Raw genomic sequence first — 22,953 nt, forward strand, 5'->3', positions numbered from 1 at the left:
ATGTATAGGCCCTGGGGACCACAGATGACAAAGACACAGCTCAGCCCCCAGGGCATCCCAGCCTAGGGGGAAAAAGGAGATGGAAAACTGCAGCACATTGTCAGACGTCCAGTATGGGAGGAATTAGACCAACTGCACGGGGAGAGGGCTAGGAAGGCTTCACTGCATCAGTGGCAATGGAGCTGAACTGTGAAGGCTGAACAAGTTGGTAGATCCCCCACCCCCACCACGAGGTGAGAAGTGGGGAAGAGCACAGTGTATGCAAAGGTAGGGAGGTGTGAACCGGCATGGCAGGCTCCTGGATCCGCAATTCACCTGGTGATTTGGAGCAGACAGCGGATAGGCAGGAGTGGGGTCAGGGAAGAAAAGCATCGTGTGAAGCTGCTTCAGAAAGAAACGGCTGGTCACGCAGGGCCTCATCTGCTATGCTAGCGTTTGGGTTTTGTTCCGAGTTCAGGGGAGCCTTCAGCTTGAGACAAAGGAGTGACAGCATCCTATGCCTGCCTTAGAAGCTTATTCTGGCCACAGGGTGGTGGAAGCATTAGAAACCGAAAGGCTGGGCCAGGCGTGGTGGCTCACGCCTATAATCCCAGCACTTTGGGAGGCTGAGGCAGGCGGGTCACGAGGTCAGGAGATCGAGACCATCCTGGCTAACACAGTGAAACCCTGTCTCTACTAAAAATACAAAAAATTAGCCTGGCGTGGTGGCACGTGCCTGTAGTCCCAGCTACTTGGGAGGCTGAGGCTGGAGACTTGCTTGAACCCAGGAGGCGGAGGTTGCAGTGCGCCAAGATGGTGCCACTGCACTCCAGCCTGGGTGACAGGGTGAGACTCCATCTCAAAAAAAAAAAGAAACCAAGAGCATGATGGCAGGCAAAGTAGAGGCCAAGAAGGCTACCAGGCTACTGCAATAGTCCAGGCAAGATCTAATAAGGCTACAGAGAAGGAGCCTGGATTGAACAAAACCTTCGTCAACAGCCACTGAATCATGGTTCATCCAGCCCAATTCCCTTCCCAGAGATGCCCAGGCCTCACTAAAGGTGCTGCAGGCCGCCTCATGCCTCTACACCAGCGCCGTCTGCAGAACCTTCTGAGAGGATGGAAATGTCCTCTGCCTGCATTAACCAGTACAATGAGAGCCACTAGCAACATGTGACTCCTGAGGACTTGAAATCTGACTAGTGCAACTGAGGGACTGAATTTTTGTTTTAATTAATTTAAATATATAGCCATACATGACTCAGGAGCCACTGTATTGGAGAATACAGGTAGAGGACAATTTCCATCACCACAGAAAGTTCTATAATACAGCTCTAGGCTGACTGCTGAAAAACAGAACTATCGGGGCCCCTTCTGAGGCTTGTGGCTTTGGAGTCTGAAGAGCGATCAGAGGGCAAGTCCCAGGGAAGGGGCCACCAGAGGTTGAGTTGGGTACAGCCACCAGGACATTCCCACCCAACATGTCCACACCCCTCATGGACACATCTCGGATACACAGACACCACCACAGGTCACAAGGGCACCTCCACAACTAAACATACAAATAGACACATGAGGCCAGGCGCAGTGGCTCACACCTGTAATCCTAGCACTTTGGGAAGCTGAAGGAGGTGGATCACCTGAAGTCAGGATTTCGAGACCAGCCTGGCCAACATGGTGAAACCGCATGTCTACTAAAAATACAAAATTTAGCCAGGCATGGTGGCAGATGCCTGTAATCCCAGCTACTCGGGAGGCTGAGGCAGGAGAATCGCTTGAACCCAGGAGGCAAAGATTGCAGTGAGCCAAGATCGTGCCACTGCACTCCTGCCTGGGTGACAAAGCCAGACTCCATCTCAAAAAGAAAAGAAGAAAAGGCTGTGTGCGGTGGTTCATGCCTGTAATCCCAGCACTTTGGAAGGCCAAGGCAGGCAGATCACAAGGTCAGAAGTTCAAGACCAGCCTGACCAACATGGTGAAACCCAGTCTCTACTAAAAATACAAAGATTAGCCAGGCGTGGTGGTGTGCGCCTGTAATCCTAGCTACTCAAGAGGCTGAGGCAGGAGAATCACTTGAACCCATGAGACAGAGGTTGCAATGAGCCAAGATCACGCCACTGCACTCCAGCCTGGGCGACAGAGTAAGACTCCATCTCAAAAAAAAAAAAGAAAAACTCAGAAGAAAAAAAAAAAAATAGATACACGGCACCCCACACCCAGACTCACTAATACCTTGATACTTCAATGACTGGGTCCCTGTTGCTTCATACGCAGACACCCCCACCCTCAGATACCCGGACACTTGGGGATCCCTTCAACTGGACACTCAGGCACTTGGCCAGCCCCATACCTGGACACAACACAGAAACACTCCCCACTTAAATACCCACTAACCTGAGGACTCCCAGACACATGGATACACCCACCTCCAGACCCAGGGATGCTGGCATAGCCTCTGTCTGCACACCCTGATCCTCCCACACGAGGGTACTGGGATGCCCACACCTAGATACCAAGACACCACCCATCCAAATGGCTCTGCACCCAACTCCAGGAATGTGATACTTGAATAGCCAAACACCCTCAGCACCAGGCTCCCCAGGGGTCAAAGCAACTGGTTACCTCCCTCCTCCAAACTCAGATCCTGCCACACCACGATAACCAGACGACTAGACACCCTAACAGGTCACATGTGTCCATGCCCCTAGTTACAATCCCTACACACCACCTACTCTGACTGCCCAGATGCTGAGTCACATCTGCACACACCTCAGCCAGCCTCGCCAACCCCATCTGCCAGGACCACCACGGGACCCAGTTCTCCCTTCCCTCCAGTGCACAAGCGGTCAGAACAGAGGCTGTGACACCACCTGCCCACCCTAAGATCTAGGACTGAGGACTGAGGACTGAGGGAGGGTCTTCCAGGAAGCTCCCCTCCCACTCCTAACACAGGGCCCTGCGGGGTCCCTCCCTCCTCCTCAGCCACTCATACAGACCGTTGAGACTCAATGCCTCACCAACTGCCAGGTCCCTTCACAAAAGGCTGAGACTGGGGACTGGAAAGGCCCTGCCAGCTGCCAGGGGTGGGGCTGGAGCTTGGGGGAGGGGCTGGCAGGCAAGAGGCCCATTCCCTTCAGTCTCTTGCCAGGGACTTAACCTCCCCAACTCAAAGCTCCCAGATGACACTCTCAACATGGCCTTTTCACAACATAACACCATCCCCCACCCTCCAGGAATTTTCCAGATTCCTGGAGGGAAAACCTCATTCTTCAATCTCTACCTTCAGTGGAATCAGTGCGCCCCCATCTGGCATCTCCACCTCTGAACTTGACTCCCTTAAACTATTCTTTCAGGCCATATATATTTATTCAGACCCGGTGGGCCAGGCCTTGTACCTGGCACTGAGGATTCAGAAGTAGACTAAAAACCCAGTCTCTGCCCTCAGCTCTCGGTCTGGTAAGGGAGACAGCACTAATAAACTGTAATTACAATAATTACAATGCTATGTAAAAATCCTATGACCCCCACCCCCCACTTCCTAGGCTAGGACAGGGCATCACCAAGGAAGGCTTCAGGGAGTGGATGATGATTAGAGCTGAGAGCCGGCCGGGCACGGTGGCTCAAGCCTGTAATCCCAGCACTTTGGGAGGCCGAGACGGGCGAATCACGAGGTCAGGAGATCGAGACCATCCTGGCTAACACGGTGAAACCCCGTCTCTACTAAAAAAATACAAAAAACTAGCCGGGCGAAGTGGCGGGCGCCTGTAGTCCCAGCTACTCGGGAGGCTGAGGCAGGAGAATGGCTAAACCCGGGAGGCGGAGCTTGCAGTGAGCTGAGATCCGGCCACTGTACTCCAGCCTGGGCGACAGAGCGAGACTCCGTCTCAAAAAATAAAAAATAAAAAATAAAATAAAATAAAATAGAGCTGAGAGCCGATCAGGTTGCAGGAGTTCACCAGCGAAGAGCTAGAGTTAGAAAGTTCTGCAGAGAAGGCCGGGCGCGGTGGCTCAAGCCTGTAATCCCAGCACTTTGGGAGGCCGAGATGGGCGGATCACGAGGTCAGGAGATCGAGACCATCCTGGCTAACACGGTGAAACCCCGTCTCTACTAAAAAACACAAAAAACTAGCCGGGCGAGGTGGCGGGCGCCTGTAGTCCCAGCTACTCGGGAGGCTGAGGCAGAAGAATGGCGTGAACCCGGGAGGCGGAGCTTGCAGTGAGCTGAGATCCGGCCACTGCACTCCAGCCCAGGCGGCAGAGACTCCGTCTCAAAAAAAAAAAAAAAAAAAAAAAAAAAGAAAGTTCTGCAGAGAAAGCACAGCTTGCCCAAAGGCCCAGAGAGGAGACGGCAGGCTGTGGGCATTTGAGTCTTTGGGAAGAAGGTCAGGCTGGCCAGATCATAGGATGCAAGGGGAAGTGACACAAAACAAGATGCAGCTGGACAGGCGGGCAGGCGCCAGAGTCAGCAACAGGGCCAAGGGATAAGGACTTCACCCTGAAGGCAATGGGGAGCCTTCAAAGGGTTTTAAACCCTTTGAGTTAAAATGTGTTGTACGAAGATCCCTGGCACCATGAGGGAAGGAGGGAAGGAGGAGGCTGGAGCCTTCCTGCAGGTGAAAGATAGCTGAAGATGGACAGAAGGAGACAGATTAAAGAGTCTCTGAGAGGGCAGACAGGACATTCCAGTATGCAGGAGGGCGACTAGAAGGAGAAAAGGGGGCAGCGGGAGGAAAGAGGAGCATAAGGCACCCCCTGCAACTCTGGCTAACCCAGCCCTGCATGGGGAAGGCCACCCCACACACCCAGCTTAGCTGATGAAAATCATGGAAGGATGGTGGCCTGTCTCCATCAAGCATGATGCTTGTCCTAGGGTTTTTTCTGACACCAGAGCTGGGCAGCAGGCTGTCCAGGAGCTCAGCGTCCCCACCCTGGCCACTGTCACTGCTTCCTGCTAAGTCCCCTCCCCCAGCCCCAGGTAAAATGGAGGAATGCCCAGACAAGCCTTTATTGCCTAACCTGAAACCACTGGGCAGCCGCTCCCTCATTCCTGCCGTCCACAACTCCTGCCACCAAAAGGACAAAATAGCGAGAACACAGCAGAATAAGTAACTACCAGGTTTGCAAGGCTGAGAAGGCATGACACACCACCCCTACCCGGAAGCTCCTCGGGCATTCAGGGAGCTGCGCTGACTCTGTCCAGACTGGAGACAAGGGGATATCACATTTATTCTACTTGGGCTTCTGAGTTCATCTCTAAGAGTAACAAAGGGGGCCAGGAACTTTAGAAATGAAGTGATTTGCCAGAGGTCACATGGACAGCAAGTAGCAGAGGCAGAATTTGAACCCCAGATCCCCCAGCTTTAAATCACAGCCTCTGGGGCTTTATAACAACTCTCAAATCCATTTTTTGTTCCCTGGCACTCACAGACATAGCCTTACTTTACAAGGTACTTGCTATCTACCAAAAGTGCCATACACCATTATCATGAAGGCTATGAGGCAGAGAAGGAAACTGAGGCATCAAGAATGGCAGTAACCTGCTCTAGGCCTCACTCCCAAACTTCAGTTCCTGACAGTCCTCCTGTTGGCAGGGCTTGGGGCTTGTGAGTGCTCTTGAAACCAAAGCGACGGTGGTAGGAGCCGGGGTGGGGCGCATACAGTACCCCTTGGATTTGATCTCACGGTGGGAGGGGAAGGCAAAGTTGCTGCAGGACAGGGAGAGAAGTTGGGGAGGATGGGGAGGGAGGTCGCCTTGGGCGTCCTTTCTGGCATGGGGGAGGTCAAAGCTAAAGCTTTGCCCTATGGCCCCGGAGAGCTGTAGGGCGAGGCCCAAGCGCTGGCCACTACGCGGCAGCCACTGGAGTTCCGGCCCAAGACACCGGAGGCGGCATTAGGGCCGCGAACGCGATCCCGGGGAGGTCAGTTGTCTGCGGCTGGCGACCGCGAGGAGGCGGCTCCGCTCCGGCACGTGTCTCGGCTCGGATCCCGCCCCGGGCGTCTCCCGGCTACCCGCAGCCCGCGGAGCAGCTCCACCGGTGGCGAGGGTGGGGGAGGTCACCGGGAGCAGGGCCCCGAAACTCCGCGGGAAGGAGCCGTGATCTAGGATCCCAGGCCTCAGGGTGGGATGCAGGACACGCACACGCACACACACCGAAACACCGTCCACACTCCGACGAGCACACGGACACACAAACACAGGCTCCGTATACATACATTCAGCTGCGCTAACACACACGCGCACGCACACCAAAAGACACCAGACTCCGAAACACACCCGGAGAACGCGACCACACAGCAGACAAGCGCGGAGCCACACGCTCACACTCACATTCACTCACGCACACACCTGGCGGTCCCGGCCGGCCGGGAGGCCGCCCAAAGTTGCGGGCTCCACCGAGGGAGTGTCCCGGGCGTCCCCAGCGCGTCCTGCGCGCCAAGGGAGGGGGCGCCGTCCCCCGACAGCGAGCCAGGCCCTGCCCGCGCTCCGACGTCGCAGCCCAGCCCGGGGACAGCCCCCGCCCGGCCGCCCGGGGCGCAGCCGCAGCCGGGCCACCGCAGGAGCGCCCGCCGGCCCAGCCCTCCCCTCTCCGCCCGCCGGCCCCTCGCCGGGCCCCCGCTAGCCCCGGCGCCCCGCAGCCCAGGCGCCGCCTCGGATCAGCAGCCCGCCAGCGCCGCGCGGAACTTGCGAAACAACAAACAGTCCGACATGCCCGAGGCGGCGGCTGCGGGGCCCGGTCCTCCCCTGAGCCTCGGGCCCTGCCCGACCTGGGCTGCCCAGGGGGCGCCGCCGCGACAACTTGTTCCGGCCCAGCGCGCCACACACGCGCACACGCACACGCGCGCACACACGTCCTGCCACCGCCCCCTCGGGCGGCCCCGGGCCCAGGGCACACTCGCAGCCGCGGCCCAGGCGCGCTCCACACTCGCAACATTCCTGGACGCGCAGCCAGCACACACGAACACATTCGCACACACTCACATCCGCTCCAGACTCGCTCCCACACACGCATTCCCGGCACACTTGGCATTCACTCGGACCCACGCGGCCCCCGGCGGCACACACCACATATCCCAGGCACTCCCCGCACGAACACAGCGCACGGACACACACGTTCCGGACCCGTTCCCACGCCTTCACACATGTACACGGATCTCAAAAGCACACACGCCACACACGGGTTCCCGGATCCACACTCAGGCGGGATCCAGAGAGCACCCCCGGCCACAGGCATAACACAAACACACAACCCATTCTCAGACACAAAACAAACAGCACTCCCAGCCACTGCCTGCAAAATACAAACAAATGCAACACATTAGCAGATACAACTCCCGCAACACAACCAAACTCAGATACACACACAACCCACTTGGCCACACAAACACTACACACTGGCAGACCCACAAGACACTCAGCGCACACCCAATGCCTCGATGCACACAACATTCACCCCCAACATACTCGCAGACACACATCACCTTTTCTTGCGCACAGAACTCAGGGACACACAACATTCGCAGTCACGCAACACCCCGGGCACACAATCGCCCATCCTACGCTCAGACACACACCGGGAGCACGCTCGTAACGCCTGGTCACTCAACACTCACACTTTCTTCCGAGCTACGCCACGGGCCCCGAGGCTCGGCGGGGCAGGCTCGGTCCGGCCGCCGCGCGCTTACCTGCCGGAGTCTCGGTCTCCGGCGCGCAGAGCTGGAAGGTGAGCGCCAGCACGAGCGCCTGGGCACTGGCCATGGTTGGAGCGCCGCCGCCCGTCCCGGGGCCCGGCGCGGGGGACGCCGCCGCCGGAGCCCGAGCCCAGCCAGAGGCGAGCCGGAGCCCTAGCTGGAGCGGAGCGGCGCGGCGCGGAGCGGGACTGGCGCCGAGTCCAGAGCGGGAGCCGGAGCAAGCGGGGCGCTGACGTCAGGCCCGGCCGCGGGTTCGGCGGTCTCGCGGCGCTCCCTGCTGGCCGCGGCGGGTGCTGCAGGCGGGTCCGGCCGCTCGCTAGCCCCGGCGCGCCCCTCCCCCGCTCCCGCATCCTCCCGGCCATGAGGCCCAGCGGCTGGGCCTGGACGCCCACGGACCTCTCCACGGACCGGGCACCAACACTGCCAGGCGAGCACGCTCATGGCCCACGCCTAGCTCCCGTACAGCGCTATCAGGGATAGTGACCCAGGGACACCCGGCCTCTGTCCCATCCGATGCCTGAATCCCTTCTACCTTGGCGCCTTCAAATGCGTGTTCTACATACCTCCAGGAACAGGGCGCTCGCTCACCTGCCAAGAGCGGTGGTTGGGGCTTTGGAAACGCCGGCTTTTAGAAAGTTTATCGTTTCACGACGTGCAAGTCTACCACCCTCACTAACCCTCACTGGTCCTACTCTATCCTCAGGCTACACAGGTTAAATATATTTGGGCCTCTACCCAGAACAAGCCCTTGAACTGTGATCAGCAAACTTGTTGCTCATTACTATATAAGACCGGGTACCTTCTATGTGTTTTACCCACGTGGACTCATTTAATCATCATATATTAGGTATGCAACAATTATATTGCATAGATACTGTTATGCAACAGGATTTGGCAGCACCAAGATTTGAATCAAGGTTGTTTGGTTTGAATTAAATAGGGGCTGAGACCTGCCTCCCATCCAGACACCTATTCATTCAACAAATATTTACTAGGGTCTATTCATTTATTCTACAATTACTATAGGCTACGGTAGAGATATAAAAGAGACAAAAATTCCCTACTCTCATGGATCTTACATTCCAGTGGGAAAACAAGAAGAGTAAACAACTAAAAAAAAAAAAAAAAAAAAAAAGCAAACCCTCTGGTGTATGTCCCTTATCACGGTCTCATATACCAGGAAATTTGAGAGTGGTGGGGGGACAGGGAAGGGAAGGGGAATTGTTGCAATCTCAAACAGAGCATGGGCTATATGATGAATACATTATCTGTCTCCACCTCTAGAAATAAGCTCCCTTGGGGAAAGACTCATCTTGTATTTCAGTGCCCAGTATCTGGCATTTTTTTATTTTATTTTATTTTATTTTATTTTATTTTATTTTATTTTATTTCGAGATGGAGTTTCACTCTTGTTGCCCAGGCTGGAGTGCAATGGCGCGGTCTTGGCTCACTGCAACCTCCATCTCCCAGACTCAAACGATTCTCCTGCCTCAGCCTCGCAAGTAACTGGGATTACAGGCAGCCACCACCACGCCTGGCTAATTTTTGTATTTTTAGTAGCGACAGGGTTTCACCATGTTGGCCAGGCTGGTCTGGAACTCCCGACCTCAGGTGATCCACCTGCCTCCGCCTCCCAAAGTGCTGGGATTACAGGCATGAGCCACTGCGCCCAGCCTCTGGCATGTAACTGATGCTCAGTAAATACTGAATGGATGGAATGAATGAAAAGCAAATGGTCCTAGCCTTCATGAAGCTTACATTCTAGTGGGAGAGCCCAACAGCAAACATGTACATAAATATATCATTACCATCTAATATATGCATGCTAAAGGAAACGAGGGAGTATACTGATAGATAGGGAAGGGGCGTCTCCTTTAAATAAGTGGTCCAAGAGTGCTTTGCTGTACAAATGACATGGTGCCATTTGAACTGAGACCTGAAGTATGAGAAGGAGATAACCTCATGCAAATCAGTGGGGAGGAACATTGCAGTCAGAGGGGCCTGTGCAAAGGCAGAAGCTCGTGGGTACAAGCAGCTGCAAGGAAGCCAGGCAGCTGGCATGGAGTGAGTCGGGGGCAGAAGGGAGCCAGGTGCAGCTGAATAAGTCAGCAGGGTCTGTAGGTCAGGCAAGAAACTATGAGCAAGGAAGGGGCTTGAGGTTCAACCCTAAGAGCAACGAGTGGCCACTGAAGTGGAGTAATTAAGCAGAAGAGTAGTAAGGAGTAATAAGTTCTGATCTCTGGGTTTTGTTTTGTTTTGTTTTATTTTAACAGCTCCAGCTAGAAAGACTGCTGAAGTAGGGAAAGTCATGGGCAGATGGGTCTGACCCCTGGGCAGTGACACTGAACAGAGCATAGGAGTTCAAGGTATATGGAGGCCCTCCCTGTGCCCTGCCCCCTCTCCTAGCTGGCTTCATGCTGAGATGGGCACACCTTGAAGCTGCCCTGGGGCTGGAGGAGGTAGAGTTGAGCTGAGAGTTCCTGGGCTCTTAGTCTCCTCTCTTGTGAGAGCTGATGAGCTCCACGCTGAATTAGGAAAGGGACCAAAAGACACAGAGCAGGCAAGAATCGGACACAGATAATTAAATAGGGAGAGGGAGGCAGAAGCAAGAAGAAATCAAGGGGAAACCTTAGGGAAGAAACTAAGATATAAAGATGCTGGAGCAGAGAGGAGCCAGAGGGGCCCATCCAGAAAAGGAAACTCAAGGAGAGAAAACCAGTGAACAGAAGAAACAACCAAGGGTGCTGTTTGCAGAGGACTCTTGAGGAAGCCTCATAACAGTTTTACCAGTGATCCCATTTTACAGGTGTGGAAACTGAGGTTCAGAGAGCATATGACACTTGCCCAAGATCACACAGCTAGTAAAAGGAGGGTGGGCCCCAGGTTTGAACCCAGAGCTGACTGATTCCACATTCCTTTGCTCTTTGCGCAGGGGAACACGGCAGAGACTATAACGGAGGGAGAAAGAGAATACAAGCAACAGGTAGACAGATGAGAAGAGGACACTCTGCTTTACTTTTAAAAGACAACAAACTTCGGCCAGGCACAGTGGCTCATGCCTGTAATCCCAGCATTTTGGGAGGCAGAGGCGAGGTCAGGAATTTGAGACCAGCCTGACTAGCATGGTGAAACCCTGTCTCTACTAAAAAATAAATAAATAAATACAAAAATTAACCGGACGTACTTGCGGGCACCTGTAATCCCAGCTACTCGGGAGGCTGAGGCAGGAGAACTGCTTGAACCTGGGAGGCGGAGGTTGCGGTGAGCCAAGATCATCCCACTGCACTCCAGCCTGGGCGACGAGAGTGAAACTCTTGTCTCAAAAATAAAAAATAAAAACCCACAAACTTCTATAATCCTTGAAAGAAGGAAATTCCTGGCCCAGAGTGACCAGCCCAAATCTAAGGAAAAGGAGATGGCACCACAGACAGTTCTAGGCCATGAGGAAATTCTATTACCTGCAATTCATGGAATATTTATGACACCTACCCTGTGCCAGGCTCATATCGGGTGCTGGTGTCATAGAGATAAACCAGACATGGCTCCACTCTTGCCTGGAGCAGGGAATAAATAAGAGACGATGTCCTAAAGGCCATAACACAGCTCCAGAGAAAACACAAAGGCAGCAGCAGATGACCTAGGGAGTTGTGAAACATCAGAGAAATGACATCTGAACCTGGAGTTTTCGAGGCAGTGAAGAGCATTTCAGGCAGAAGGAGTGGCCTGAAAAAAGGCAGGAGACACACTGGGGAAGATGGGTATCAAATGCAGCTGGATCACAGGCTATGCACGGTCCAGCAGGAGAAGGTGAAGCTGGAAACACAGCGTGGGAGTCAGAGTGCAAAGAATCTTGAATGCAAGGCCAGGAAATTGGACTTCAACCCCTCAGTCAATAGTCCTCAAACTATGCCCCTGCGAGAACCCAGATGGCCTAGACTAAAAGTGAGGGCTATCGGGATGCATAGGAGGCTACAGTCCAGCCCCAAGGAGAAGGACTTGCTGGATGATTCTTCAGGCTTCCTGACTGGGCTCCCCAGAAATTCAGAGGAGCCAGTTTGGTGAAGAAGAGAATGTCGACATCTCAATGTCACCTAGGGAGTCTTACAACAGAAGGTTATGTTGTACTTCCCAGCTCAAATAGGCCTATGTGTCACTGGGGAAAAGGATAAGCAGGACTGGTCATCGTGTGTGTGCCCATAAATGTGGGGCCAAGCCTTTCCCCCACAATGGGACACCAACTTTCTCTAATAATCAAAACAAGTGCAGACATTTAGTGAGCACAAATTATGAGCCAGACCCTAGTCTGAGAGTTTTATGTGTGATATTTCTCATTTAATCACAATAACCCCCGATAATATTTATCAAATGCTTCCATGTGCCAAGCATTGTACGAAATGCTTCAAGTGGATAATATCTCACTTGACCCACACAACTATCTTGAAACAGATAACTAGTATTCCTTCCATTTTAAAAATAAGGAAATGAAGACACAGAGGCCTGGTGACTTGTCAGAAATCAAATGACTGGAAAATGACAGAGCTAGGACACAAAGCCAGATTTGTCCGAATCTAGCTCACAGCACTTTGCTGTGCTCTCTTCCTCAGAGGAAAGGCTTGGCGATGGCAAGCTTCAAGTCAATAAAATCCAGAGAAAGGAACTCTTCCTTATCCTTCAAAGCCCTGGCTCAGTATCTTAAAACCTGTTTCCTGGGACACCTGCATCAGAATATTCTTGGGAGCTTGTAAGGATGTAGATTCCTGGAACCCCCATCCGCAAGATTCTAATTCAGTAGGTCTAAGATGGGACCTCGGATTATTTTTATGCACACAGAAGATTTTGAATCACAGGGCTGGCTCCAACAGCACCTCCTCCATGAGCCCCCACCTCACCCCACTCCATCCCAGAGCACCTCTCTTCAGACTACAGCATTGCACTCTGGCATGAGCCACAGCTCATCTGGGGTTTTAGTAATGTTCATGTCTTCCCTACACCAAAAATAAGACTAGATCCTTCATGGGGCTACACCTTTTTACAAGCATTTTCCAGTGTTCCACTTAATCCCTTTCTACACTGTGAGCATTTTGAGAGGGGGCCCTTCTCCTTGTGATTCCCGTCTCATATCTGAACAGAGTTTTTTACAATGCGTTCAGAGTTTCACTTGCCCATGGTGGCCAAGCTAGGAAGTGGCAGGGCTAGGATTTGAACCTAAGTTTTCTAACTCCAAGCCCCGTATTCCTGCCTCCACAGCAGATTTCCTGTACTCTCCTCAGTGTAGGGAAGTAAGCTTTGCCTCCCTATGCCGTTACATGGTAGTGGAGATTAAATTAGATAATAGCTTAAAGAGCCTGGCTCGGTGAGCACTCAATATATTATGTGGAGAAGGGTAAACTGAGGCCAGGGAGAGTAAATTATTTCCTCCAAATCAAACACCAAACTGCAGGCTGTAGACACGGCTATGGGCCAGCCCCAGACTCTCCTTGTTGAGAGAGCAGCTTTGGCGGCCTCGCAAGCTCCGCACCCCCGGACACACACGCACTCTAGCGAGGCGCCACCACGTGGGCAGCGGAGGAAGGAAACGCCCTTCAAAGGGAGCGTTCGGGAGTGGTCACCCAGCGGGGCGGGGCGGGGCGCAGGCGCGCAGTCGCTGGAAGATGACGTAGCCGGGGGCGTCAGGCTCTGTGTTGGTTGGAGGCAGCATGTGGGTCTGCAGCACGCTGTGGCGGGTGCGAACCGCCGCCCGGCAGTGGCGGAGGCTGCTCCCAGCTTCTGGCTGTCACGGACCTGCCGCCTCCTCCTACTCTGCATCCGCCGAGCCTGCCCGGGTCCGGGCGCTTGTCTATGGGCACCACGGGGATCCGGCCAAGGTCGTCGAGTAAGAGACAGCGCCGAAACCGGGGAAGGGAACTGGGGTTTCTGGAGGGCTTTAAGACGAGCTGTCGACTGGGAAGAGAGGGACAGGGTCCGAGGAAGGGGGCAGAGAATAGCAAGACGAAGCCGAAGCCCAGGGCGCTTTGGGTAGCTCAGAAAGACCGTACTTGAAGGTAGCTAAAGACCCGAGAAGCAGTTATCAGGGTATGAATGGCTGATGTTTATTGATCGAGTATTGTGTCAGGCAATCGCTTGTTTAAATGAATGCTCTCATTTAATTGTCACAACAGTGTTTTGGGGTAGTTACTTGATTTATCCCCATTTTGCAGATGAAAACTGAGGCAGAAGAGGTAAAATCACTCGTCCAAGGTCACACAGCCAGTCAGCGGCAAAGTCAGAATTTAAACCTATGTCTGACTGACTGACCTGCCTGAGTTCTTACTCTTCTATTATGATTTTTTGGAAGAAGTTTTCAGAATACTTTTACGTCCATTTGGATCTTCACTTGTCAGTAAAGAGTAGGTCATAGACCATTGTTTCCAGAGGGCAGGGGACTTGCCCAGAGTGATATCGCTAATAAGTGATTGGAACGGGACTGGAATCCATGGCTTCTGATTCCAAACTCATGTGAGTTTCTCTTCACTCCACCGTATATGCATCTTGGCTTATAAAAAGAGCTGCTTTGGTGCCATACAGACCCAAGTATCTATGTTTGGTCAAATATAGGCTCAACCTCTTACTAGCTGTTTGGTCTTAGAGAAGTCACTCAACCTCACGTTACTTTTATGACTTTGTCTTCCTAAAATTCTGTTGGATCTTATTTCATGCTTTGTGCATGTGGTTGATAAAAACAGTATGTCAGTTGCCAGCCATTATAAATCTGCACATAAATAGCCATTCAGAAGGGCTATCGGGCCACTGAAGTGGAGCTAAGGCAAAAGCACAGGTCTGAGAATCAGAATACTTGGGGTCAAATCCTTGTCCTAGCTTTGCACTTGGCAAGTTACTGAGGTTCTCTGAGCCTTGGTTTCATCATCTTTAAAAATGGAGACAGTACAGACAAAGTTCATAGTGGTAATCAGCTAAGATCTGTGCAGTGCTCTCCACCAAAAAACACCTGCATACTCTTGTGCAGTACCTTCTTTTTAACTCTTTGGTTCCCAGCAAATTGTTTGATTATTTTCCAAAGGATAGGCAAATGTGGCATTACTTCAATGGTTAAAATTCGGGCTAGAGCTGGTCACAGTGGCTCACACCTGTAATCCCAGCACTTAGGGAGGCTGAGGCGGGTGGATCACCTGAGATCACGAGTTCTAGACCAGCCTGGCCAACGTGGCGAAACCCCATCTCTACTAAAAATACAAAAAAATTAGCCAGGCTTGGTGGTGGGCGCCTGTAATCCCCGCCGCTCAGGAGGCTGAGGCAGGGGAATCACTTGAACCGCGGAGGCGGAGGTTGCAGTGAGCCGAGATTGCACCACTGCACTCCAGCCTGGGTGACAGAGCGAGACTCCATCTCAAAAAAAAAAAAAAAATTCAAGCTAGATGTTTTGACAGGTTGTGAGGATAAGCCTCAGATAAATTCAAGGTCATGCAATCAGCCTAGCCACATCCAGCATTACAGAAATTGAAAAGAATGTCAAGAAGACACATCAGTCAGTAAACTCCAAATTGTATGTGGATCGCAGGTAATAAAGCACTGTGTCAGGGAAGACGTCTCACTAAGGACTGTGTTGTAAGGAACTGGTACAGCTCTGATGAACAGTCCTCCATTTCCAGGAACGTACACCAAATGAGAACAACATAGTGTCTCTCCCACGGACTTGCAGTTTGTGTCTGCAGCAGGACCTGCTACAAAACAGGTGCTCCTAAAATGTTAGTTCAATCTAAATCTAAATTTCCGGAAAAAGTGTACCTGTTATTAAGTTCGGCTGTGGTGATGAGGAAGGCCTGGAAAAGTTCAGCTGAATGCAGTTGCCTCCTAATTGATTCCCTCTTGGAGAGCCAAAGAAGCTGAAACAGACTGGTCTGTTTGCAGATGCCACTTGGGAAAAAAATAAATAAATAAAAAGACAGCTTCTATTATTTCCTTCTGTGGAACTTCAGTAATTTCCCTCTAGTTCAAAACATGATACTTCCGGCCAGGCGCGGTGGCTCATGCCTGTAATCCCTGCACTTTGGGAGGCTGACGTGGGCAGATCATGGCGAAACCCTGTCTCTACTGAAAATACAAAAATTAGCTGGGTACGGTGGTGCACGCCTGTAGTCCCAGCTACTCGGGAGACTGAGGCAGGAGAATTGCCTGAACCGGGAGGCAGAGGTTGCAGTGAGCCGAGATCGCACCATTGAACTTTAACCTGGATGACAGAGCAAGACTTCCTCTCCAAAAAAAAAAAGATACTTCCATAAAGCATTATATTCAACTTTGGCTTCACAGCACAGTCACCATTTGTAGTGCTTTTATTTTTTGTATTTGCCCACATAAAATATCAGACAGCTTTTATTTTTTATATATTTATTTATTTATTTTGAGATGAGAGCAAGCCATGTTGCCCAGGCTGGTCTTGAACTCATGGGCTCAAGGGATCCTCCTGCCTCAGCCTGCTGAGTAGCAGGGATTGCAGGTGTGTACCACCACACCCAGCTTGACCTGTAGTGCTTTTAGAAACTACCGTACATATTCCTAGGCCCCACTCCTGAGGTACTTAGTAGGTCTGTGCTGGCTTGGAGCATCTGTTTTTTTCAAAGCTCTCCAGGTGTCTCTGCTGCCCAGGCCAGGCTTGAGAACCACTGCCCTATGGATAGATTGTCAGACAAGCAGTAATTCTCTCCGTGCTCCAGAAGGGCAACTTTCCTTTCTGACCCAGATTCAGGTGGCTTTACTTGTTCTCATATGGACTGAAGCCAGAGACTGGGATTCTCTTTGTAGTCATGTCTTCGAGGTTTAGGGTAACCACACTGTCACAGAAAGAATCAGGTGTCCTTTACACATCCTGGTAACTAGGTGTCTGGGTCAGGTTACACCAGGTAGGGGTCATGGGACTACCTAGAGTCTGAACAGAGCATTCTCAGAACTAGTGTGGTTTGTGATGCTTGCGCTGTGGGCCACACCTCTGCAAGCAGGAGGGAAGGAATGAGGAACAGCCTGCTCAGGTCTGACTTCTCAAAAGGAGGCCTCCAGGTTTCTCCTGTTCTCACATCCCTGTTTTCATTCCTGTTTGTCTCCAAACATTGCTGCTGTTCTCTCCTAAGCCATTTTCCCCTGTTGCTTAATTTCTTTCCCTTTCTTCCAAAATGGGGTCCCCTAAATAAGTATTTGGGCCTTTTTTATTTAAAAGATTAAACTGCGGATCTAAGTAAAGACTGTGCAGAAGAATGACAAACATTCGAGAAATTTCAGAGTTCTCCATAGCCACTGTCCCTTGTGCAGAGTTCTAGATTCCCTATCAGATAGTTCCCAGAAACCCAGGGGCCATGGATGGTGGCTCATGCCTGTAATCCCAGAACTTTGGGAGGCTGAGGCGGGCAGATCACCAGAGGTCAGGAGTTCGAGACCAACATATCAAAACCCTGGCTCTACTAAAAATACAAAAATTAGCCGGGCACAGTGGTGCGTGCCTGTAATCCTAGCTACTTGGGAGACTGAGGCAGGAGAATCGCTTGAACCCAGGAGGCAGAGGTTGCAGTGAGCTGAGATGGCACCACTGCACTCCAGCCTCGGCGACACAGTGAGATTCTGTCTCAAAAAAAAAAAAAAAAAAAATGATAGTTCCCAGAAACCCTTAGTTCTTCTCTTGCCTTCTTTTTTTCCTGAAAGTCCCCTCAGAACTTTACCATTCTCTGGATCTTCTGGTGAAACCAGCTTTCATTTATTGAAAAGCTGTATAGCAAGCATTGGGCTAAATGCCGCCTATATATAAATCACAACAATCCAGTTTGATTATCGTTACTTCCACTTTACAGATAACGAAATTGAAGCTCAAGTAGATTGAAAGGCACTTATCCAAGATCATACAGCTAGGATGCCCCTTCTTTATTAAAAGTCCTTGATATAGACATAGGCCTGAGGAAACAATGGCAGTCACCTCAAATTATTTTTTAAATAAACTTTAAAAAATATATTAAATAAAATATATAGATGGGGTTTCACCATGTTGCCCAAGATGATCTCAAACGCCTGAGCTCAAGCGATCCTCTTGCCTCAACCTCCCAAGGTCTCAAATGATTTTTGAGAATGAGATGGACTATAAAATTGGGAAAAAGCTTAGAAGAGAAGGTGAAATTGTAGGTCATTCAGGTAACCCCAAGTTCCTATGCTATAGAAAGGGCAGCCCCAACCTTGGGAAACTTTAGAAATACCATTCTCTGTCTCTTCCCCTTTTCAGGATCCCGAGGCTTTTGTAAAACAGCATCCTGATCATCTTGGCTTTCTCACCTGCCTGCTGCTAGTACAAAAATGAAAATGAGCTAGAAAACCCGTGGACGTATACCCATTCTGTCTTTTTGTTTTTGTTTCTTTTTTGAGATAGAGTCTGGCTCTGTCCCCCAGGCTGGAGTGCAGTGGTGCGATCTTGGCTCACTGCAACCTCCACCTCCCAAGTTCAAGTGATTCTCCTGCCTCAGCCTCCTGAGTAGCTGGGATTACAGGTGCGTGCCACCATGCCCAGCTAATTTTTTTTATTTTTAATAGAGGCGGGGTTTCGCCATGTTGGCCAGGCTGGTGTTGAACTCCGCCTCAGGTGATCTGCCCACCTCAGCCTCCCAAAGTGCTGGGATTACAGGTGTGAGCCACTGCGTCCAGCCTCCCCATTCTGTCTTAAGCCAGATAGACTTTGGAGGAGCAGGTGGTGGGGCCCCAGGCTATCCATTCTCACTATAGGGCACTGTTTACTCTCAGGAATTTCTTCTTTTTACAGTTAATGTAAAGCAAAACTGCAGGTGACTTGATTGTTAAACCCAAATTTTAGTACTTTGGGGGAAAAAAATCGCATTCTGGGTTTGGTGCTCTGTTTAGAGCCCTTTATTGTGGCCATGAATGGCGTGGGAACAGAACGCATGGATGTAGTAAGTTGGCCAGCATGTATTCTTTGAGAGTTTACTGAGTGCAAGCCACTGAGGGTACAGAGTTGAATCTGTTGTGGTCGTTACCCTCAGAGCCTCACAGCCTAGTCCAGGAGAAAGGCCACCATCGTCCAGTGGTGCAAATGCTGTGATGGGATATGTTCAGAGTGCTGTGGACACCCAGAAGAGGGGTGCCTAACCCCCTCGGGGTAGTCAGAGTGTTCTCTGAAGAGACAGGGTGTAAACTGAGTGCCCCAGAGATCCAGTGAGCAGGAAAGTGGAGAAACGTCCCAAGCAGAGGAACCTACATGTGCAAAGACCCCGAGGGAAGAGAAAACATGGTGTGTCTGATCGGTCCGTATTTGTTGACTGCCCACTGTGCACTCATATGTATGTGAGAAAGGTGTCTGCTGAAACCAGCTCAGAGGGGACTACCCTCAGATCACAGGGCTCAAGCCTAAGCAGATTCCACATTCTATAACTCGTACATTACCTTCCATCGGGCCTTCAGACTAGGCTGTGGAGTTTAGGGCCAAGCCGTGCTACCCTGATTTTCTCATTGTTGCCGCTGAAGGTGAAAGCTGCAGGCACACCCCCAGGAATTACACAAAAGACTGGGGTTTTCCCTCCGTCCAGAGAGGCCGGGAGGAAAGCTGCCCCTCGGTGCCACTCCAAGTTGTCTCTTGCCCTCTCCTAGCAGCTCTCTGGGATGAACTGGCCTTTCCCACCCTGGGTGAGGTGGGAGGGGTCCTCATTTTAGAGAAGAAAAAGCAAAGATGATACGAGGTAAACCTGTGACTTGGGATGTTTCTTGCCTGTGTTCCAGTCCCACCTCTGCCACCAATTATGGCAGTAAGGAAATCACGTTAGTCTCCAATTATCTTCAGCTACTCCTTGATAAAATGAAGAGTGACCAGGGTCAGCAGTGGTAAATACGGGTATGTGTGCTGTCCCCACGCAGACCTTCACAGTTCCTTTCTATAGACCTCAAAACGTACACTCGTCTTTATCACATTCTCCCCAGACAACGCTCTTCCTGCCAAGACAAGATGGGCCCTCAGCATCCTTCTCAGCATAACACTGCAGCCATGGAAATTATCATGAGACGTGAATCCTCTTTGCTCCAACAATTGTCCAGCTCTGACAATTCTATGAAAGTAGCGCAGGCCTTGACTGCCTGCTCACCAATGGTTGTTCCAGCAGCCTCCAGGGAGCAATGGTTTGACTTGAAATCTGGGATCCTGGGCACAAGATTTCACCAGGGACCCTCCCTTGGCCCTTGGTTGGTTACACAATCAATAGCCCTCCCAGCCTCCAGCCAGACAGGAACTGCATGGTTGTGTTTTTACCTGTCAAAGAGATCCAAGCAGCTTGCAGGCAGGCAGGGACTGTGCAAGCTGAGTGACAGACACTGCAACTCCCTTGTAGTGGAGTGTCAGCAGATGTAGAATATCATGGGGCCTGCAGACTTTCTGGTCCTCTTAGTTTAGGGAAAGTAGGGGATTGAGAAGGTTTCTTTGCTAACTGGGTAGAAACTTCCAGAAGTTGCCCTAAGTTTCTGATTCCTTCAGTTCAAAATGATTGTGCTAAAGAGCCGAAAAATGAGTCCTGAATGGTGGGAGTCCTGGAAGCCGTAAGAGGTGCAGGGAGGTGTGGTTGTGTCCAGCACACCAAACCACGTGGAACAAAGGAGCTTTGCTCAGGTAAAGGAGCTCTCCCTGAGAGCCCAGGACTCCCTTATTTCCCAGGGAGCCAGGCCCTTACAAGCTGTGAGCTGAGGAACTTCATTCCTTCACAATTGCCTAGTTGTGCCCTGCTTATTAATTATTAGTCAAATCCAGGAACAATGTACCTAGCACACCAGGCATTTCACTGAATCACAGAAGGCAGCTTGGTGACCAGGGGACCGCAGACAGACTGGGGAGGACCACATGAGGGTCAGTTACATTCACTCAGTGCCCTGTGATGACACAAACATTCTTGGTTCTGTACTAAGTAGATGAGAAAGTCTCTGGCTAGTGACAATTTCTCCCTACCTGTTCTTCCTGCTCGAAATGATATTGACCGTTTGATGTGATTGAGTAAAAGATGAAAGATAAGTACAAATGATTGCTAATTAAATGTGGAACGCAGGAAGGATATCTCAGCAGAGCTAGCTAATGCCCACCTTACACAGCAAGTATAACTGTGCCAGTCTCCGGGGTACTGGCCTCTTTTCCCCCCTCTCAAAAGGCTCTTTCTTCTGCCTGCTTTTGTCTCCCTTGTACTTCGTATGGCATCACAGGTGTACAGCCTTGGCCTCAAAGGAGCCATTGTGACCTTATCCAGGCTGGGATCTGTTGATTGAGGACAGTGGCATCCCCTCAAGTTGCATGGCGCCATTACACTCACAGAGGGAGGACGCGAACGGTATGGGGGAAGCAATTTGAGATCTAGCCAGGCTGGGTTGGGTGCCTCATTTGTACTCCAAAACATAGCCACTGTTTCCTTTAGTGAGTTTTTTTTTTTAAGAACGGGGAAGAAATTGCTGTCATTACACTAGAGGTTTAACTCTTGGAATTCAGACTTGGTCCCTGTTTTCCCTCCTGTCTCAGCAGAATGGTATCCTTGACGACGTGGTTAGCACTGTCTGCGGGAACAGCAGTGTGTGTGGTATTGATGGCATTCCCTGGGGCAGGCCAAGGCTGGCCTCCTGGTGAGAGGCAGCTGGACCCCTTGACCCCCAGGCTTGCAGCAAGCGTGGGGCCAGCCCCCGCCACCATCCACCTGTGTTTGTAGCTTCAACTTAACTTCCCATCTCCTAGACCCTCACCCCTGCTTGGCCCTCTTCACTCTCCTTCCTCCCACTTCAGTGAATCTCAAATGACAGAGCTGCTGGGCTTCCCAGAAGACAAAGAAGAGAACCAGGGGCCCAGAGCATGGTTTCTCAAATTGCTGTTTGGGGCAGGCTGCGCTGTGAAAATATTGTAGTGTTCCCAGCCCGCGTTAAATCTGGAAAGCTCTGGATGACACAGGCCACATGGGTTTCTTTATTCGGGGACTTCTCAGAGCCTTTATGACTAACGTGTAGTCAGAATCTTAGAAAAGGGGCTTAGTAGGCAGCATTTCCCAAACCAATTGGATCCCAGAAAATACCTAACAGCCAGGCGTGGTGGCTCACGCCTGTAATCCCAGCACTTTGGGAGGCCGAGGCAGGTGGATCACGAGGTCAGGAGTTTGAGACCAGCCTGACCAACATGGTGAAACCCTGTCTCTACTAAAAATAAAAAATAAAAATAAAATTAGCTGAGCATGGTGGCATGCACCTGTAATCCCAGCTACTCAGGAGGCTGAGGCAGGAGAATTCCTTGAACCTGGGAGGCAGAGCTTGCAGTGAGCCGAGATTACACCACACCACTCCAGTACGGGTGACAAAGCGAGACTCTGTCTCAAAAAAAAAAAAAAGAAAAGGCCGGGTGCCATGGCTCACGCCTGTAATCTCAGCACTTTGGGAGGCCAAGGCAGGCAGATCACAAGGTCAGGAGATCGAGACCATCCTGGCTAACACAGTGAAACCCCGTCTCTACTAAAAATACAAAAAATTTAGCCAGGCGTGGCGGTTTGCTCCTGTAATACCAGCTGCTGGGGAGGCTGAGGCAGGAGAATGGCATGAACCTGAGAGGCGGAGATTGCAGTGAGCCGAGATCGCGCCACTACGCTCCAGCCTGGGTGACAGAGCAAGACTCTGTCTCAAAAAAAAAAAAAGAAAAGAAAAAAGAAATACCTAACAGCATCTCCAAGGAAAATTCAGCACACACAGTGTAGTGAATGCTGGCGTAGTGTTCAACAGCCTGCATTTTGGAGTCTAGCTTAAGATCAAGACTCTTGAGCAAATTATTTCTCTGAGCCTCAGTTTCCTCTGCTTTAAATTTGGGTGATACCACCCTCCACATAGGCATTTTGAGGACTGAACGGCATCATGTATATAAAATGTTAAGCATACTTGGAGCTCAGTAAGCCATCGACATAAGTTGTCATTTCATTGTTGAGTGAAATCACCCAAAATAGGTTTTTCGACTCTCCTAGACTCCACCCACCCAGCCAACTCACAGTTCTATATGTCTAGCCCTGAGCACTGTCTGCTCTGTATCCATACTGCGGGTCACCTGTGTCCCCTCTCCAAATCTACTCTTCCTTCCTCCCTAGCTCAGCATTCAGTTGTCCAAGCCAAAGGCCTGGGAGCCATCAAAGACTTCCCTTCCCTCCCGACACATGGAACTGGTCACCAAGTGACATTAGTGTGTTTATTTAAAAGATTTTACGTTACTGAATCCTTCTCTCCATTCTCATGGCTCTTATGCATATTACACCTGTTGCC

The 22,953-nt window shown here is 51.1% G+C and overlaps 2 protein-coding genes across 27 annotated transcripts in view; one reads left to right on the forward strand and one right to left on the reverse strand.

Moving 5' to 3' along the window:
- Positions 1–7,858, reverse strand: part of PTPRU (protein tyrosine phosphatase receptor type U) — a 91,149-nt gene extending 83,291 nt beyond the window's left edge. For 13 of the 22 annotated variants that reach the window (XM_074014297.1, XM_074014276.1, XM_045376349.3 and 10 more), the window contains exon 1: positions 6,326–7,073. In XM_074014297.1, coding sequence (XP_073870398.1) covers positions 6,326–7,007 — 682 coding nt within the window. In that variant the 5' untranslated portion in view covers positions 7,008–7,073. Of the gene's footprint in view, positions 1–6,325; positions 7,074–7,662 lie in introns of those variants that run through there. The other 9 variants (XM_005544185.4, XM_074014308.1, XM_005544184.4 and 6 more) reach the window with 1 other exon arrangement.
- Positions 7,859–13,346: 5,488 nt separating this feature from the next.
- The window catches only part of MECR (mitochondrial trans-2-enoyl-CoA reductase), a 38,883-nt gene continuing 29,276 nt past the window's right edge, over positions 13,347–22,953 (forward strand). For all 5 annotated transcript variants that reach the window (XR_012423416.1, XR_012423412.1, XR_012423414.1 and 2 more), the window contains exon 1: positions 13,347–13,540. Coding sequence is in view for 2 of the 5 variants with exons in the window: in XM_005544186.5 (XP_005544243.3) it covers positions 13,365–13,540 (176 nt within the window). In the remaining 3 variants the exon portion in view is untranslated. The remainder of the gene's footprint in view (positions 13,541–22,953) is intronic.

This window comes from Macaca fascicularis, chromosome 1 (assembly GCF_037993035.2).
Source record: "Macaca fascicularis isolate 582-1 chromosome 1, T2T-MFA8v1.1".
Lineage (NCBI taxonomy): Eukaryota > Metazoa > Chordata > Mammalia > Primates > Cercopithecidae > Macaca > Macaca fascicularis.